General features: G+C 41.9%; 2 protein-coding genes across 4 annotated transcripts; one reads left to right on the top strand and one right to left on the bottom strand.

The window, feature by feature from the left end:
* The first annotated feature begins 802 nt into the window (after positions 1 to 802).
* Positions 803 to 10,105, top strand: LOC104926000 (flocculation protein FLO11). Its single transcript, XM_010739762.3, has 5 exons — positions 803 to 1,151; positions 4,289 to 4,498; positions 5,916 to 6,425; positions 7,544 to 7,701; positions 8,433 to 10,105. The coding sequence occupies exons 1-5, from the start codon at positions 1,082 to 1,084 to the stop codon at positions 8,475 to 8,477; spliced, it is 993 nt and encodes a 330-aa protein (XP_010738064.3). The 5' UTR covers positions 803 to 1,081; the 3' UTR covers positions 8,478 to 10,105.
* A 1,685-nt stretch (positions 10,106 to 11,790) lies between these two features.
* LOC104926036 (dynactin subunit 1) lies at positions 11,791 to 18,057 on the bottom strand. Of its 3 annotated transcripts, none has more exons than XM_019276339.2 (13): positions 17,971 to 18,057; positions 17,546 to 17,656; positions 17,058 to 17,136; positions 16,746 to 16,788; positions 16,428 to 16,588; positions 16,241 to 16,322; positions 14,527 to 14,698; positions 14,300 to 14,373; positions 14,080 to 14,156; positions 13,885 to 13,985; positions 13,708 to 13,796; positions 13,467 to 13,613; positions 11,791 to 12,540 (listed from the first exon to the last, which is right to left on the bottom strand). In XM_019276339.2, the coding sequence occupies exons 3-13, from the start codon at positions 17,121 to 17,123 to the stop codon at positions 12,368 to 12,370; spliced, it is 1,185 nt and encodes a 394-aa protein (XP_019131884.2). In that variant the 5' UTR covers positions 17,124 to 17,136; positions 17,546 to 17,656; positions 17,971 to 18,057; the 3' UTR covers positions 11,791 to 12,367. The 3 variants fall into 3 exon arrangements, with proteins under 3 accessions (XP_019131884.2, XP_027145866.1, XP_027145865.1); XM_027290065.1 differs by lacking the exon at positions 17,971 to 18,057 and adding an exon at positions 17,917 to 17,935; XM_027290064.1 differs by lacking the exon at positions 17,971 to 18,057 and adding an exon at positions 17,889 to 17,907.
* Positions 18,058 to 18,073: the final 16 nt, after the last annotated feature.

Here is an 18,073-nt window from a genome sequence, read left to right as displayed (position 1 = left end):
GAGCCACAGCGCCACCACGTGTCCCGTTAAAGACATCACACTACAATGAAACGCCCTGTAGAAAGCGCCAGTCATGCAAATAAACAAATAAATAAATAAATAAAAATAGAGTGAGGATGATACAGTTTAAGCATCCGGATCAAGTCAAATACATGAAGTATGTTACAAAAGTATGTTTATTATTATTATTTATTTACCTGGTTTAATTATTTACACGTTAAATTAGTGACAGAATGATTCACAAAGGGAAAAAAACAATATATAATCAGTTTCAGAAGTTGCTACCTGTTCTTATATAATAACAATATAATAATATATTAGCAAAAAAATATATTATAGACATGTGAAAGGCTAAAAAAAACACACACTTTGTGTATTTATAGAAATAAGTGAATAAACAAATACATAAATAACATAAAGTAACTCTTCAGTCACTGAGTGGAAATGGTGGACAGAATAAACTGAGTATGTGAACATTTGCTAGATATTTATTTATTTATGACAACAGTCAGCTGTGCAGTGATTTGTGTATTTGTGTGGCTGCAGTGTGTGTTGGTGCTGCTGTGTAGCTTCAGGACTTCATTGTGTTTTTTAGCTTCAGGACTTTTTTTTTTTTTTTTCCTGTTGCTTTCATATAACTTGCCCGTATGCGCTGCGCTGTGTGGGTAGGTGTCAGTCTTTGTACTGAATACGCGTCATGGCACCGAGTCAGAGCCACTGACTATTTTGAACAGGGAACACGTGGCACACTGGACTGAGAGAGAGAGAGAGAGAGAGAGAGAGAGAGAGAGAGAGAGAGAGAGAGAGAGAGAGAGAGACTCACTCCTCCTTCAGTCTCTCCAGCCACGCACACACTGGCAGAGCTGCTGTCTGCAGTGTGGTGTAGTACAGTACAGAGATATCTGAGATTTCTTCAGCCACTCTTTTAAAGTCTTAAAGGGGGATCGGACGGCGAACAAGACAGAGAGAGAGAGAGAGAGAGAGAGAGAGAGAGAGCGAAAAGAAAAGTCCTGTGGAAACAAGACGAGGCGACGTTTGTTTTGGTTTATTTACTTTAACTGTGTGAGCCAGCAGGACAGAGATGATGGAGACCAAACTCTGGGCTGCCCTTTGTGCGCTACTGCTCGTTAACTTGGGATCAGCTGACCATGGTATGTTGTTTGTTTTATTATATCTTTGTGTATTTAATCTTGACTCCCCTTTTTCCAGTAGACATTGTCATAATGTGGTACCACCTCCTCTCTCTCTCTCTCTCTCTCTCTCTCTCTCTCTCTCTCTCTCTAATCTCACCTGCCTCTTCTCACCTGTGGGGCCTTTGAACAGAGATTTAACGTGGCAGATTTGTGTATGAAGCCTGCTTAGTTTCTCCTTGTTGCACCATAAACATGCGATCATCTCAGTTCTCTCCTGAGATCAGAGGCTGTGACAGAGAGACTGCCTCTTCCTCTTTCTGCTTGCATTGCCTTCACACATCCTGTATTGCAGTTATTTACCTTCTGCTTTTTCTCCTACCTGTTCAAACCACTTTCTTCCTCCCCCTCCTCCTCCATCACTGCCTCTCACATAAAAGCAAAATGAGACTATTGACATTTGAAAGGATTTTATTGGGCAGAACTGTCCCATCAGTTTCTCAAGCTGCAACTCGAATGAATAGAAAACAGCTCGGGCTCTACCAGAGGACATTTATTGGCTGTAAACGAGCAGGGAAGTACATTGTGATAAATGACACCTCTAACTATGTGCAGCAGCACGCTGTCATTCTACTGGGTTCATGCTAATTGGCTCGCCTCTGTAGTACAGTATGTAGTCTTTATGAACAGATTTTAAAGCAGCGCAATGACAGCAGCTTCAGTTTTCACCGTGACTAGACTTTATACAGGACATAAATCATTATTATTATACAGAATTTATACAGCACAGATTGCTTTGGGCCTGTATTGGCATAAACATACGTTACGTAACCCAGGATGCAACTTTTGATTTCAAATATTTGTTCACTCTCTTGTTTCCTTCACGACTCTGAGAAAGGGCAGAAATGACAGTTTATTAACATTCTCAATATACACTCAAGCCTTCAATTACTGTCCAGAAAAAGAAATCCCTCTGAGCTTTTTCTAGGCAAAGAATATTAAAAAATATCCAATCACTCTGCTCTTACATGTCATATGGTCAAAACCCCTTTTTTTGTTTCACTCTGAACTTAGCTGGCCTTCATTCAAACTAAGCAATCACATTATTATACTCTATCTAGAAGTCTTACAATATACAAAATAAAACAATACACAAAATCCGAAACAGCATTTCCTGACCAAGACTTATGTGATAATATACATAAACTCAGCTATAGTGTCTTATTTTGTCTACTTCTGTTCATTATTTGATTTATGTGAGACTAAAGATGGAATTATTTCAGATTTATTGGTTATATAATGATTGAAGAGCTGTTTCATTTATTTCAGATAACTTCTTGTGGTTGGGTGATTCTATAAAAAAATATGATTTGTGTTTCAGGAAGGAAATGTTTTTGTGGCAGATGTTATTTGTCGAGCTCAACGCAGAAGACAAGCTCTTTGTTTGCAGTGTAAGGGATAGTGTTTTTGGTGTCCTATAAATTCACGTGGGACGTCCACACACACAATAAATAACACAAACTAAACCCGGGAGCTGAAAAGAAGATGAGAGGTATGACATGCAACTTGAGATGTTGGCAGTGAAAAGTAAAAAAGGCCACAGCCTTTCAAGCGTTTTAAAATTATCTGTACAACAACTAAATCAACTAGAAAAAAACAAAATCCACACTCAGGTGCAGTGAAACCACCAACGCAGCAGCAACAGCAGCAGCAGCTGTGTTTTACAGCAGCAGTTAGATCAGTCTCGCACACAGACGGTGGTACTGATTGCCACTTCCAACGCACTTTGAGTGCTGAAGCAGCAGACATCTGCTCGCAGAGAAATGGTTGGCTGTTCATCTCGCTGGCAGGGTCAAGAAGTGAGAAAGTAGCTACTTCCCAAAGTACATGCTGCTTTGGCTCTGAAAGATTGTGAGTAAGAGCCCGTAATATCTGGAGAGAGGAGTGCGCAACAGTGGAAACAGTGGTTCTCTTTATAAATCTACTCTATGCACACGTAGACACACACATATATACAAAAACAAGACATACTACTCCAGCATTTTGACCTAAGCAGCTCTAATGGAGGTAAAGTGAGAGAACAAGGCCAGTATTATACACCAAGCACCTCTGTCTATTTATGAGTGTCTGTTTAGAGTTCAAATAGGTCTCTCTCTCTCTCTCTCTCTCTCTCTCTCTCTCTCTCTTTCTCTCTCTCTCTCTCTCTCTCTCTCTCTCTAACCATGTATGTGCTGATGAGCTTCTGTGAGTGATTATGGAGGTAATGAAAGGCATCATGGCAGCGTGTTACTGAACGGTAATGACATTACGCTACATTAGTGCTCTGGTCTTTATCAAAGGGAAGCAGGTAGAAACAGAAATGAAGACTTAGTGCCGCAGAGATCAAGACCAGGGAAGGAAGAAGAGAGAGCAAGCGAGTGAGAGAAACTGAAGGTCTTCATTAAAAGGACATTACTTCAAGGATCAAAGTCATGCAAAGTAAAAAAAAAAATCTGAGTCAGCCTTTATCCATTTTATTTTGTGCTCCCAAATGATGTTTTACAGTAATGTGACTGTTTAAATTCTCAGTAAACATTCAGCGGTTGCCAACTAGGGGGTCAGATGAGGTCTTAAGAGAAATCTGAGGAGTTGTTACATGATTAACAAGATAGCAAATGAGGAAAAAGCATATTGCTGCAATGCCAGTTCTGTTTTTTGTTTTTTTTTGTTTGGATGGGGTAACCTTGGATTCCAGCCCTCGAAAAAAACTTCTGAGGGTCACGAGTAGCTTCACTCTCCAGGGTCATGTCTGGATGAAAAAGAAATAATCTTCGCACTGAACACTTCAGCAACACACTGAATCTCTGTTAAAGCTGCTCACTAGAAGACTGGGGATGTTCTGAGCATATAACTGTATTAAAATGCTGCACTGCTTCGCTGGGGAAAAGTATGCACAGTCACATAACTTTCCCTGGATGAATTATATATGTGTATACGTTGCTCAGTTTTAATAACTGTTGTTTGGATGATCACGGGGCTTGTGCTGACTAATGTACTCTGCACACAGTCTGTTGTTCCGTGTTCGCTTGGGATAATGAGCAAATAAGCAATTAATGACTCTGAAGACATCACCAGAGACTGACTATTAACTAAATTTGACTCTGTTTTCTCCTTGTCAGTTGGTGACCATACCAATCCTTCCTCTGGTACTGAGGCTTCATCTGCAGACTCTGTTTCTAGCCTGAACATCAGCCAAGCTGTTACCACACCTTCAACGAATGGCTCCGACACAACTCCAAGTTCAAGTGTCACCAGCAGTTTGATCAACAGCACAAGTACAGAAGAACAGAAAGCTCTCCCTCTGACACCCGAACCAAAGAAAGCTAATGGTAAATATGCAGCTGATGTTCTTCACGGATCAGATGTTGCAGTTATTGTTTCTGTCTGTTTGAGGTTTTCCTGTGAAGAAGTTTTGACACACTTCAGGAAGATTTAGTTGGGGAGTCCAACAGCAGGTGGTTTAGAGTTTAGGAGCTATATTTAACAAAGTCCTTATCTCTACTTTCCACATCCAGAAGTGGACCACAGAGTGAACGGTGGGGTTAAAGTGTTGGCAGTCATGCAACAAACACAAGACAGGCAGAAAGATAGAGCTTATTCTAGTTTATTTTAAGCAGCTTGCACACAGAGGAGAAGAGAACCTTAGAAATTGTGTAGGATCAAAGTAAAAGCAGAATATAAAAGGCATGAATGACTGGTGCAGTGGTAAAATATACCCTGAGAAAAGTTCCGTCTGAAGAGATTCAGATGGCGTTGAGAAGAGAAGTGATTAAATGCTGTGTGACTTTTCACAAGGGGGTGAGAAAGGTAGATGTGAATACTAACCCCCACAGGCACACACACACACACACTGGTGCTGGTTCACACATTATACTCATAACATATTCACAGGCTAGACGCGTTTTTAGTTTATTTTGTGGAAACAACTGTTCGTATTGGAGTACTGTTTACATTGAGTATCTCTGTTTAAACATGCATATATATATACAGTGTGTGTGTATATATATATATATTCCCAGGTTTATTTATATTGGACTTTTTAGTTTTCTGCCTCCTCTTAATATAACTGAGATGAAGTGACTGATATTTTTGGGTATTTCCGTTAGTACACTTCTATGTAGTACATTGTGTACTAAATTTGAGTATGGCTAATGTGCATTAGCGGCAACATTTGACTGTCAAAGTATAAAACACACATTTGGTTATTGTGGTATATTGTAGCAGCTTCATTAGACACATTTTCACAATGCCAGCGGTCCATTTCCTTCTACTATGTACCTGACCAATTTGCATTCCACACTCAACTTTTTGGCACTACCCAGGCACATCTCACTCTGCACCACAATGTAAACCTCATTTTGGCGCGTGAGAAAGTGAGGGGATCAACAAAGTCATTGGTAATATTAATAATTTATTAAGATATTTCAGTCTGGAGTCACCAACAATCTCATCCATAGAGCCGCATGGGTAGCATGCCTAAAAATGACTAGCAACATCTGTTTCCAGATACAGACACGTCTATTATTAAGTGCAATTTTACAACATGCATACCCATATACTTAAAAGGTATAAATAGCATATATGACTTAGACTTTTTTCCTATTTATAGTATATCTTTTCTTAAATTTAATTCTATAATATTCACATATTATTCATCCACAGCAGCACTGTTCAGCAGGCTTGTGATCACATCTTGCAGCATACATAGAATTACAGTATTTTTATGATGTTTTTCTCTTTCTGTAGATACCGACATCGTTCCTCCCCCAAAGGCTGATAATTTGACAGATCATTCGACAACACAGCCTCCAATTCCTGCTTCTGCGAGCCACACCCCCACCTCTCACATCCCCGTTACCGCCGTCGCCATCAACGCCACACATCCAGCTCACCCTGCCCCTGTAGACGCCACCCAGAGCACCACACTGTCCACAAACACAACATCCCATGTTGAACCTACACTTCCTCACTCCACCAACCAGACCACTCACCCTAAAACACACTCATCCACTTCTGTCCCGACACCTGAGCCAGCAACTACCACTACTACCACCATCTCTCAGGACAACTCAACATCCAGCACCAGCTCATCTCACGAGACCCTCAGTTCTGTGTCGCCGACGCTCACATCCCCGCAGAAGACTTCACAGCCCGACGAACATGCTGAGACCTCCAGCACAGCCCGCCAAACGTCTACTACCACTCCCATCCCGAAAATCCATGACAACCCCTCCCCCCTCAACGTTGGGGGTGACAGTAAGTGCATAATATCTTCTGTGTTACTACGTGAATTTGCTGTGGACGATTCACTGCCGGGATATTGACAGAGCCACGAGTGAATTGGCCCTGACAACAAAGGCGATGCTGTTCTTTGTTTTCCAGCACAAGCCAGTCCTTGCGTCTACACACACAGACACAAACACACACCACGCAACCCCCCCGCCCCCTCCGTCTACATCTTCTCCGAGCACTGTCACCACCAAGTACTCCACAATCATGGCCCTGTTTGGAAAAGGCACAGAAGCAGTCATGGGACTCAAGGCCTCAAGAATGCTCTGTTTTCCTTCTTTTTGTGTCTCTCTCGCCCTCTGTTTGTCCGCTAAATGATTTGTATATCTGCAGTATATGTATCTCCATCTGCGTTTCCACCTCGAGAGGACTTTCATCGAACAAGAAGTAAAACCTGATTAACTCTTCTCAGTTGACTAGCATGCTTGAGTACAGTTAAAATATAAAATCCTCCCTGCCTCTCTCACTCTGTGTGGTTTTATTAGGCCATACTTGGCATCTTGCCTCTTTCCATTAGCCAGAGGAGTAGGGAGCATTCGCTGCTCTGTGGTTGTTGTTTCAACCAGAGGATATATTAAAAAAAAAAAAAAACAGCTAAGTTTACAAAATAGTCTTCCATAGCAACATCCATATACAGGCATACACAGACACAAACTCCTCCTGCACAGAAATCAACATTAGAAAGGTCACGAGTGATGATGTTAGAGAATAACCACACTCCTGGAGAGAAAACTAAAACATACTGCACTGCGGGCACATACAATATAAACTGCGGACTCTAATTTTAAAATAGAAATCGTCAAATTATCCTGAAAATAAATTTACTTGTGCAACAGTGAGTACGGAAGTACAGGCAAGCTTAACATCACTACCCTGTGTTTTGACATTTCCGTCCGGCGCTACATGATGAATGGTCTAGTTCAACGTGCTGCTGTTGGGTCTAAATTTAGCACCAGTCACAGCTTTAAGTAACCGTTTAAGAAGCTGTACACCAAATTAAGTAGTAGTACAGGGTCGTCTTTAATGGTGCATTGCTTGCTTGTATACACAGGTTACAGTGTGCTAAGTTATTGTTCTTGTTCCAGCAACGATGGTCCACGAGTCTCCCAAATTAGACCCTCTCCTGGCTGGCCTGGTGTCAGCCTTCATCATCACCGCTGTTATCATCACTCTGCTCCTCTTCCTCAAACTGCGCCGGAGAGACAACAGACCTGAGTTCCGCAGGCTGCAAGATCTACCTATGGTGAGCTACGCTTTAACTGCTGCTACAACTATAATGCATTATATTACACTGTATATATACGTTTTAACTGGCTTTAGTAGATCAAGAACAGAGCATCTTCTAAGTTTCCAAGTTGGTGTTAATCCTAGAAACCTCACATTTAAAAGTGCAGACTGGATCTGGATGAAATGTCTTGCAGAGAGTTACAGTAGATGAGGAGATCAATACCACTCTCATGTCTGTACATGAAGCCACCACCAAAATACAGTTAGTTTACCTGAGCACAAGACGCACTGGAAACTAGCCTGGAGTCACCGCTCGTTATGTGGAAACCTTGAGGTGATGGCAAGACTCCAGGATGTTATGGCACTGGCCAAAAAGTGGTCAAGCACATAATCACACAACACCACAATGTTTTTACACTTTTTGTTTTTGTACAGATTAAATAATTAGATATAACATACTTATTAAAGTGCTGGCAGACTGGATTTTGTTACTGTTGGACAGAGCCAGGCGAGTGGTATCGACATTCCCATGTAACTCTTGTTAAGAAAGTAAATATTTCCTAAAATGTCTAACTGTTCCTTTGGTAATTTGATTATTGACTCACTAGCCATGGAAAGCTGTCTTAGCTGATCTTTAAAACAGTAAAAATAGCACCACAAATCCATAATCGTCTAAAATTGAGTACTTTTACTGTGGCTGTATAAAGATGTTTTAGGCTTTGTATAATATTTGTTTTTTCTGTGTAGGACGATATGGAAGAGGACACACCCTTGTCCATGTACAGCTACTGATGGAGGCACGATTTCAGTTCTTGGGCGCCCAAATATTCTCCTTGAATCCAGGCTCATGCTGCAGCGGCTGTCAAACCTGGTTTCTCTTCCTTAATCTGCAACCATACAGAAAGAATTCTGGGTAGGTGTGAGCAAAGCTGTGGATTGCTTTCATTTATCCAGAACACTGACATGTAGGAAAGGACATGTTGAAGCTGCAATGGACAATGAAGATATCACTCGCGTTTGGATTGTTTTGGCTATTTTTGTGTGTGTAATTACAAGTTAGGGCCAGCGCCCCTGTTTAATACTGTGTGCTTAAAGTTTTTCAGCCCATCTTTTTTCGGGTATGGGAGGTGTATAATACATTTTTGATTTCCTTAGATTTGAAAAGGGTAGGTATGAAGCAGGAGGCAACATAATCAGATGTATCCATCATTTAGATGGGTCGCACCTGGACACAGATTCAGCCTGTCCTGGCTAGACACACACACACACACACAGGAAAGAAATGAACATAACAAGCAAGCCTGATATAGTGTTAAAGAGGTTGCACTTTACTTTTTCAGGAGTGAGGAAAAAAAAGAAAAAAAAATGTTTGTGTATGAGAAAATTTGAGTTTCGTGTGCACACGTAAGTGCAGACATAGCAGTGTATGTGAGTCTGTTAAAAGATGTATGGATGGATTTTTGGAGGCATGGCAGGGGATATTTTAAGTGTTTTCTCTTTTCTTCTTCAGTTTTCTGTTCTTGAAGATCCTGCTGCCTGCTTTTGGCCTGATTTTGATATGTGCAGTGTGTTGTTGTTTTTTTTTTTGTTTGTTTCTTTCCCGGGGTCTTGTATCCAGGAGAGAGTGCCTTACACAGTATAGGAACAGCTCTTATTGTATATTTATATTCAAACCAATTAACTTCCAGATTTGCCACTCATTCCCAGTTCTTTCCCATACGATTCCCATTTAAAAAAACGCACACTCCGGGGCGAGGTAGCTGCTCCGACTTGCCCTTAGTTGAAGACTAGCCTTGGGCCATGAGGCACTCATTCATACAATGACAGTTGCAGAAATTGGCCAGTGGCCTTTCCACACAATGTTAGCATTGTCCTGTGCATGGTAAATACTACTGATGATTGCATCATGCAAAGACAACTTCATCTTCAAGTCTTCATCTTAGTTGCTGCTTTAGCGTTTTTTGCAAACATATTGAAAATGTTACCTGGACTGACCTGACAGCACCTTGTTCTCTCAGTAGACAAGCTCACAAATGTTGACTGTGCATCAGCCTCGCTGTGTTTGTTCTGCAAATATGCAGGAAAATGTGAGCGGAAGCGAGACAGATAAAAGACTACAGAACAACCCACACTGATAGAAACCAATACTTGTGTTCACAACTCATCTTTGTATGAAAAATACACCCTGGTGACAAGCTGAAGGAAAAAAACATGTCTTTGTAAGGCTGAAGACGTTCCCTCACTTACTGTTTTGAGCGTTTTTTCCCCCTTCGTCACCCAACTTTACATCCAATTCTAAATTATACACTTGAGAGGGCGGATATTGGTGTTAGTAAATATTCTGAATGCATAATGAGGCTTTGCTGCCAGATGTGGATTATTGGACTGTGTGTTTTATGATTAAAAGTATTTTGAAACAATCCTCTGCATCTCCTCTTATTCCATCTCCAAGATCTCTCTTATTCCCCGTTTGTTGTGAACTCTTCTTTTTTGCCGCAGCGCCAGCAAACAAAAGCTCAATCAGAACAGGACATGAATCTACAGAAGCAACCACGAGAAAGTCGAGCTGCTTCGCTTTCAACTTTTACACAGGGTTTTTATTGTTGGGAGACAAAATACAAAACATTTTCTTTACAGACCAACAATGAATGAATCAGTGGCACTGCCTTACTGCAGCGCCACTGCACAATACTTGGCAAATGTAATAAAACTGCAGCAGAATGGTCTGATTCATCAGCCATTATCTGACCACAAGAACAAATAAATGAGCCTTTTCTTCATTAAAGGTCCCTTCTACTACAATATTAAAAGCTATACATGGAAAGCGTGTTAGAAGAGGTTTGTTTAAATAGTGTTATGTTCTGCTCCGTGCCAGTTACTGTTTGCTAGAAGGGTCTTTTCACTGCTCACTATTGACTTATGAGACAATCTGACGTCTTAGGTGGGTTGCATACTGTCTGTGGTCACTTTTATCACCCGATACTTCAAATACACACCCCATTGAACACCTACCCTGCCCATCGGCTCCCCTGTGGGCTGTGCACTGAGGCGGGGGGTGTCTGGATACTGAAATATTTAACAGCTTGACACCAAGTCTGGCACCGTGTGACTCATGTCAGACATGGCAACATAAAGGGACTCTTGACTGTGTTAACTGAGTTGTGTTTATATACAGACATCACAGTGGAGGTTAGGGAGGGGTGTCGGTGCCTCGGTAATGTAAATGGATATTTGATTCATCTTTGCCTTCACTTCAGATGCATTACCAGGAATCAAAACCTAATACCTCATCAGAATCTTCCTGGTTTGAAGAGTGCATTATGTCAGGAAGAAAAATCCATTAAATATCCATTACTCTGCTACACTGAGGAGTGAGGATTACCTATTGTACATGATCACCAGAATTTACAGCTTAAAAAGTACTGTGAACCTTTGTTATATTACTGATCAAAGCTCATCAAAGTGCAATTTTCTCACGTTAAAGTTAAATTAACTTAAAAATACTAACTAAAGGCAATGTAAGTGCAGTATGAGTGATCAGTGGAGTAATAGGCAGAAATGAAAGTCCTGCAGACTGTAACTGCACCAAAACTTTACCCAAACCCAACAATCTGTAATCATAACCAACCTAAACATGACTATTTTTAAAATATCTGCCTGAAACCAAACCTTGTGGTTTTAGGGGACCAATCACAGTGCCTCTTGTCCTGACTCTGGTAGGACCCATAATTTATCGGTAGTGACTCGCAACGTGGGTGTGGCAAAAAAAAATGAAAGCATGTTGATGTTGACTTTTGATTTCAACATTTTGTGCCCAAAGCTTCAATCAGTGAGAAATAGAGCCGCTTACAAAAGATGCTACTTTGCTGTTACAAAGCCACCACGGTGAAAACAATCTGAATCCCTTACAAAAGAATCTTGGCTTTTAAGCAGCTGCCAGTCTCCTCTGTTTGTTCCCAGCATCCTACCCGTCTGTGCATGTGGAGGCAGTTACTGCAGATTATTCAAGAGACAATTTGCGGCTATCACAGTTCTCAGCAGTTTGTGTGCAGTCCTTAAAGCCCTCGGCCTCTAGCAGATATCGGCAACTAAATCGAGGGGAAACAAAGCTTTGATGAATAGAGCTTTAAACAAAGAGGCATTAGCTGAATACTTGTGGTGGTTTGTTACAGCACACTGTGGTCGTGGGGGGAGGTTGGGTGCATGACATGGGTGCAGATAGTTGTATATTAGATGCGTGTCTATTTGAATAATAAGCAACTGGGGAGAAAAAAAGTGATCTATAGATCTGTAGCGTGACCTGTCCAGAGCCTGTGACACTTCTGGTATTTTCAAATAACCGTTTAGCTTTTAAGAATTTCCCAGATTAGTCACAAAGTTTCCCCTAATTGTATGAATTATGTTTCATAAAGCAGATCTATTAAGCAACAGTAATAACACTAAGTATGATGACTTATTTACTCAGTTATACGTATGTGCTTCTGTTGTCATGCTAAGCCTGCTGCTGAATTTGATTCCTTTTCCCTTCCCTCAGGATCAAATCAAATTAATTTAAAATTAATAATACATCTCAAGGTAATGTGTCGGGAAAAAAATGGAAGAAATGTCTTCATGTTGCATTACAGACGTCACCTTTTTAAAAACAAACGAACAAACAAAAAAACAACAAAAAAACAACAAGGTCAGAGATCATCAAGACTCAAGTCAGATCCTAAATCTGGGTTTGCATCGTCACCGAGGAAATCTTCACCATCGTCATCATCATCATCATCATCCTCCAGATCTGATCCTGGACCGGCAAAGTCGCTCCGTCTGGACTGGACGCTCAGACGTACACGGGGCTTCTGGTGAAGAGCTGGCAGAGGTAAAGAGCAGAGAAGGAGCAGTTACTTTGTGTGTGTGAGTGACTGAGTACCTCCTGTGGGATTAGGCTGGAAGACATTCAAATGTTTTCCCATAACAACTGTGTGCCAGTAAGTGTGTGCGTGCACGCGCGTGTGCACGATCGTCGTGGGCCAAAAATCACTCTGGGAAACATTTAGTGCAGATTGTAATCTCTTCCGGGAACATCAACCTTCTGTTACAGTAAGTCTCAGGGGTAAGCAAGCGCTTGTGCTCAAACATACAAACACACTGTGTACCAAATTCCCCAAGAAATTACTGTTGGAGAGGAAATGAGAGTTTCACTGCATTATCTGCTGATAGCAGACACACAGCAGGTCCACAAACGTGGTCAGAATGGTGCTGTACATCTCCAGATTCCTCGCTTTTTTTGACTCTTTTTACACTTTTTCTTTGTCTTCAGAGACAGCCTTTGGAGGACCATTTCTCAGTTTGTCGCTGCGGGGTTGCAAGCCAATCAGACTCCATGAGAAACATGAGAGTAGCATCGATCCTCTTATCTAATTCTCGGCAAGGGGCAAGATGTCAAACTATTTCTTTAGCTAGTGGTGTGCTGAAATCATGGCAAACACAGAGTGCTCCTGTGCCAAGTCATATCTGAATCAGAGTGAAGGTTGAGCCAGATGTGTGGGGGATGAACAGGAGGGAGAGACTACACGTTCCATCTTGTTAAAACCGTCAGTCTGTGCCCATCTGGCAGTCTGTGTAATGTTCTCTCTTGGTTGGTGCGATCCAATTGTCAAAACATATTTGTGTTGGTGTACATGAAGGTGGACTGAGAGCTTGATGAGGAGTCAGCACGCCGTACTTTAGTTCCTGTGGGTGCACGAGACAATTGTGCTTGGGTGTATTTTTCATTCAGAAAACATTCGTCCTCACCGGAGTCTTTGTCTTCCAGCCAGGACAGATCATCTGAGCTGACCTCGGCCAGGCTCGGGGTTGGACTAAAGTCTTCTGAGTCAGAGTCTGCCTCTTCAGCTCTGACCACTCTGGTGTGGCTGTGAGGGGGTGGGAGTGGCGATGCTCCTGAGTCCAACAGAAAGACACAGATAGCTCCATCATGCTGTTTGTTTGAGTGTGTGTGTGTGTGAGCGAGTGCCGGAGAACAAGACAGACTTACCTGATGTGTGTGCTGACAGCAAAGGCGTTGGTTGACGTTCTCGGAGAATGAGTCTCCTGAGCTCCTCCTTCAGCTCTGACACAGTTGATCTGTTGTAAGAGATGGATTGCAACATATGAGAGATAGCAGACAAAACCACACACACAGACACACACGTGCGCGCACACACACACAGACCTGATTTGTCGGACCTCTTCTTGTGTGTGCAAATACTGAGAGACAGTCTTTGTCAGATCAGTGCTGTGAGTTCTGTAGCTGTCTGTCAGCTCCTCCAGTGTCTGAACAAAGCACACAAAGGAGAGGTTAAGGATCTGAAAGAATACATACGCAAGCAAACAACCTGTCTGACACAATGTGTGTGTGAGTGTGTACCTTGCAGCTGTGTTCGTACTGTCTCGTGGTTTCTCTGGCCTCTGCCTGCTGGAGGAACAGGTCCTCCTGCTGTCTCCCTGTCAAGAGGAAAAGAAAGATCAGGCGTTGTGGACAAGATTGTGCTTGCCTTTGCTTTGCAGGCCAGCGCTGCGCTTAGGACATGTGCAGTCCCGCAGAATCAATACAAGGGGCATGATTTGCGTGAGTGCGCGTGACTCACTTTGTTGTGTTTTCAGCAGGTCCACCTCTCGCCGCAGGTGTTCAAGCTCTTCTCGGCGGAGCTTTGAGCTGAAACTGTGTGAAGAGTTGTGAAAAAAAAAAGAAAAAAAAAAGCGTCCTGTCATTTCCCCGTAGCAAACAGAGGTGCAAACAGTTCTTCAATCTTGAGACGGACCCATCATCACTTCAGTCTGCAGTTACGCCCCCCCAGCTCCACCCCTTATGCACCTCTCCTCCAGGTTGCCTAGCGACGTGGCTCTGGTGATGTGTCCCCGCAGAGTGCTCAGCTCACGTCCAACCTCTCTCTTCCACTGCTCCATCCTCCTCTCTGCTCCTGGACTCTGTCCCCTCCTCGAGTCGTCCCTCTCTCTTTCCCTCTCCCTCAGCATGTGGACCTCGTCTGGAAAAGAAGAAAGATTACAACGAGGAAGAGATTTTTCTTCCTCTATTAGCAGCCTGAACAAATCCAAATCATTTATTAATGTCATTAATTATAAACGAATCCTCCCTTAATGATAAGTGAATTTTGCTTTCTCTAGAGAGTAGAGGGGTGGGTAGTGCGTAGAGAAGGTACAGGAGAGAGCACTTCGGAGAGTAGTGAGGCAGCACTAATATGTGATAATTAATTATTATTCATTATTATTAATTTGGAAGAGCACTTTTGTCCATGCAACATGCAAATGAGCTACAATACAAGCAAGGAACAAGGAACACTGTTATAAATGCTGTAAATCGTCTCGTTTTGTGTCACAGCAAAGATTCTGCTCCACATCTTTTCCCCAGAGATAATCCAGTAATCATATTAGAAAGTGATCAAAATGTATTTAATGCAAAGTAAAAACTGAGGTGTTTTTATACACTTTCTTTTTCTGTTTTAAGCCATAATGCAAAGCCCGCCTGATAAAACAAAGGCGTGGGACTTTATGTTTTGTATGAAGTACCTCTGGGACACTTTGAAGGTCTGGCATTGAAGGTTTTATTGCGGTTGTTCCAAGGATGTTCATTTATCACAGGCTTTGGTATACATTGTTGTATTATACATATTGTATAAACTGTCTATGTATGCTTATGTTTACTTTCTACAGCCTGCCTGTCCTCTTGAAGGATTATTTTGTTTACTTATCAGGCCAGTTATTTTACATACTGTAGATAGGTGTTGCATTACAAGCTCAGCACAGTGTGATTTATGATACTTCCAAAAGTGTTTTACTTGATACCAGGGGACATTAATTAACTGAAACTGGATTTGACAATCAAATTCGCGGCTCTAAACAGAACTGGTGAATGTGAAGAATAGATTTAGAAAGCTACAAATGTGTCAAACTATTAATTTGTGTGAAGAAAAAAAAAGTGACAGATGTAGATTATCACCTGCCTCTGTAGCACACTCATTCTGGCATCCTAAACTGTCTTACTGTCACTTAATGAAGCTCAGTCTTTGAAGCACTGTCCCATGTTTTCAGAATGGTGACAACATTTTGCCACTTTGTTTGATTCTTTTACACTCGAAGACTTGCAACGGCCCTTTCTGATAAATCTGACAGAATTTGGAAACCATTTACGGAAAACAATAGAGCCAAGCTTTGACACCACACCCTCCTTAATGTATCTCCAATTGAAGCACGTCAGATTTATTTATTAGATCTGCATCGATTTCTGTTTTTAAAGCATGTCACCATGGAATACTCTTTGTCTTTTACATTGTGCGACTGTCTGTTAATGTTAAACTTTTCCTTGAATGTTTTCTTTTTGTATTGTAATGTGGCTCTTCTATATGTTCTGAAAAGGCCAAATCATCTGTGACCTGTTAACTTGGTTTGGGCTCGCCCACATTAAACTGTGCTCAGTCTGATAAGAATTATGTTCTTCTAGTTGACAATAGCAGGAATCAGGTGGGGGGGATAACATAGAGTATAAACTGAGGTGAGTCATGGTGCAGTACCTTGTAGTGTTTGGATGAGACACTGTTGAGAATGTCTCTCCCTTTCCACGTCATGAAGTTTCTTGGTGAGAGACTCAATTGCCTTGAAAGACATTTGGGAAAACAATCAGTCAATGCTAACGCTATTATACGTTACGCAACTATTTGATCTTGCACACCTGGCTTGAGTGAGCAAACATTCACACACCTGGCTCTGTATGTGGAGTTGCGACTGGATAGCAGATAAGTCCGCCCACTGAACACCGGGACTGAGTGATGGGGAAGGGTGTCGCTGGATGGGAGCTCTAGGAGGAAGAGCAGGGGGTTCCAGATCTGACTCATGAATCCTCTCTCTTACTGGAAACGTATCTGGAGGGAAGTTGTTCAGATCAAAAATGGTTCAGATCTCCCTCCTATCAGCAACTTATTGCGAAATATGAAAAGGTTAAATAAACACTTGCGGTTACACAAATAGGTCATTTCCTTTTTTTGCTCATACTGAAAGAACCCACAGTAGTTCACCCACCTTCACCTCCTTTGGTGAATTTCCCCGGCAACGTCAGTCTCTCCTGTGAGCACATAAAAACACTTAAAAAAAAATAATCAAAAAAGGGAATTTCCACATAAGCAAACTTTCCAAAATACTTCTGTTCAATCTTAAAAAACTAAACAATGCTGATAAAAGTTGAGTGGAGGATTACTGCCATCTACAGATAGCTCCAATAATGACAGCTGACATCAAAACAATGACTTCCTCCCTTCACTGATGTAAAACAATATACGCCACAACAATAAAATGAGTTTGCAGCCACGATGAATGCGGCTTCAGTCTACTCACCCTCATCTTTGCAATGCTGCCATCTGTCACCTGCAGGATAGAGCTCAGCTGATTGTCCCAGTTCATGTCTGGAGTTGAACTAGAAACAAATGCAGGTTGTTTAAATGCATTCATGGGCTAATTATTGATCCTTAATACAACAAGAAGAAAAAAAAGCCATGCAAGACAGTGTTGTGTGGTCTTGACAGCGACGTTACATCAAAACCAGCACAGGACAGTGGATACAGTAACTTTAGACGTGGTTTATGGTTGTTGGTTGGTGAGGTAACAGCCTGGTTAAGATCTCTGACACCTTGTGGGATATTAGATTACAGCAGGCCTGGATGTTTGCACGTCTGTCAGATGCTACTTTAGGCCAGGACGTGAAGGCTCTCTGATAATCCTGCCTTATTGACTGATCTCCAGGCAATGCATGGGTGGAGGCATCTCTCTCTCCTAACCTGCAGGAGCTGGGGGCAGATTCACATTTAGTCATTTAGCTGACTTACAATTTGCAATTTTTGGGTTTTTGATCACTTCATGGATGGAGGATGGAGGATGGAGGAGCAGCTACCGTCCTCTAAGAGACTCAAGGACACTTCAGCAGGGTAGATGCTCGTCTGCCAGACACATAATAACAAAACACACGTCGACATAAACACAGATCCTCGGATAACACGGATCCTCGTATGAACCGTTCAAACAGAAAATGTTGTCGTGCAGCTAATCCTAGTTAGCACGGTTTGACTTCATCTCAGGGCGTCACGTTAACTCTCTTGTTTGGACAAGTTAATTCTTTAACAGCCTCTTAAACACTGACTTATCTATCATTTTTGAAAATATCAAACATACTGTCGCTACAAAAACAATAAAACACAACGTTTTAAAGGAGGAGGGACGACACAGACGGTTGTGTTAGCTGGCTAGTACTCACAGAAAACCTCGCGACTCCACTTTTAAATCCAGGAGCGCATAACGGCTACGTGATGACGTATGACGTAAGACGCACAGGGGGGTGTTCTGGGTATTGTAGTACA

Source organism: Larimichthys crocea, chromosome XVII, assembly GCF_000972845.2.
Source record: "Larimichthys crocea isolate SSNF chromosome XVII, L_crocea_2.0, whole genome shotgun sequence".
In the NCBI taxonomy this organism is placed as follows: Eukaryota; Metazoa; Chordata; class Actinopteri; family Sciaenidae; genus Larimichthys; species Larimichthys crocea.
Note: the sequence above shows the minus strand (reverse complement) of the source record. Positions and strands in the feature narration are given on the sequence as shown.

Coding starts and splice junctions, on each gene's coding strand:
- LOC104926036 (XM_019276339.2), bottom strand. CDS start 17,123: ATGAACTGGGACAATCAGCTGAGCTCTATCCTGCAGGTGACAGATGGC. Junction 16,789..17,057: donor GCAGCATTGCAAAGATGAGG/GTGAGTAGACTG, acceptor ATGTGCTCACAG/GAGAGACTGACGTTGCCGGG. Junction 16,323..16,427: donor AACTCCACATACAGAGCCAG/GTGTGTGAATGT, acceptor ATGTCTTTCAAG/GCAATTGAGTCTCTCACCAA.
- LOC104926000 (XM_010739762.3), top strand. CDS start 1,082: ATGATGGAGACCAAACTCTGGGCTGCCCTTTGTGCGCTACTGCTCGTT. Junction 1,152..4,288: donor CTTGGGATCAGCTGACCATG/GTATGTTGTTTG, acceptor TCTCCTTGTCAG/TTGGTGACCATACCAATCCT. Junction 6,426..7,543: donor CCTCAACGTTGGGGGTGACA/GTAAGTGCATAA, acceptor TTCTTGTTCCAG/CAACGATGGTCCACGAGTCT.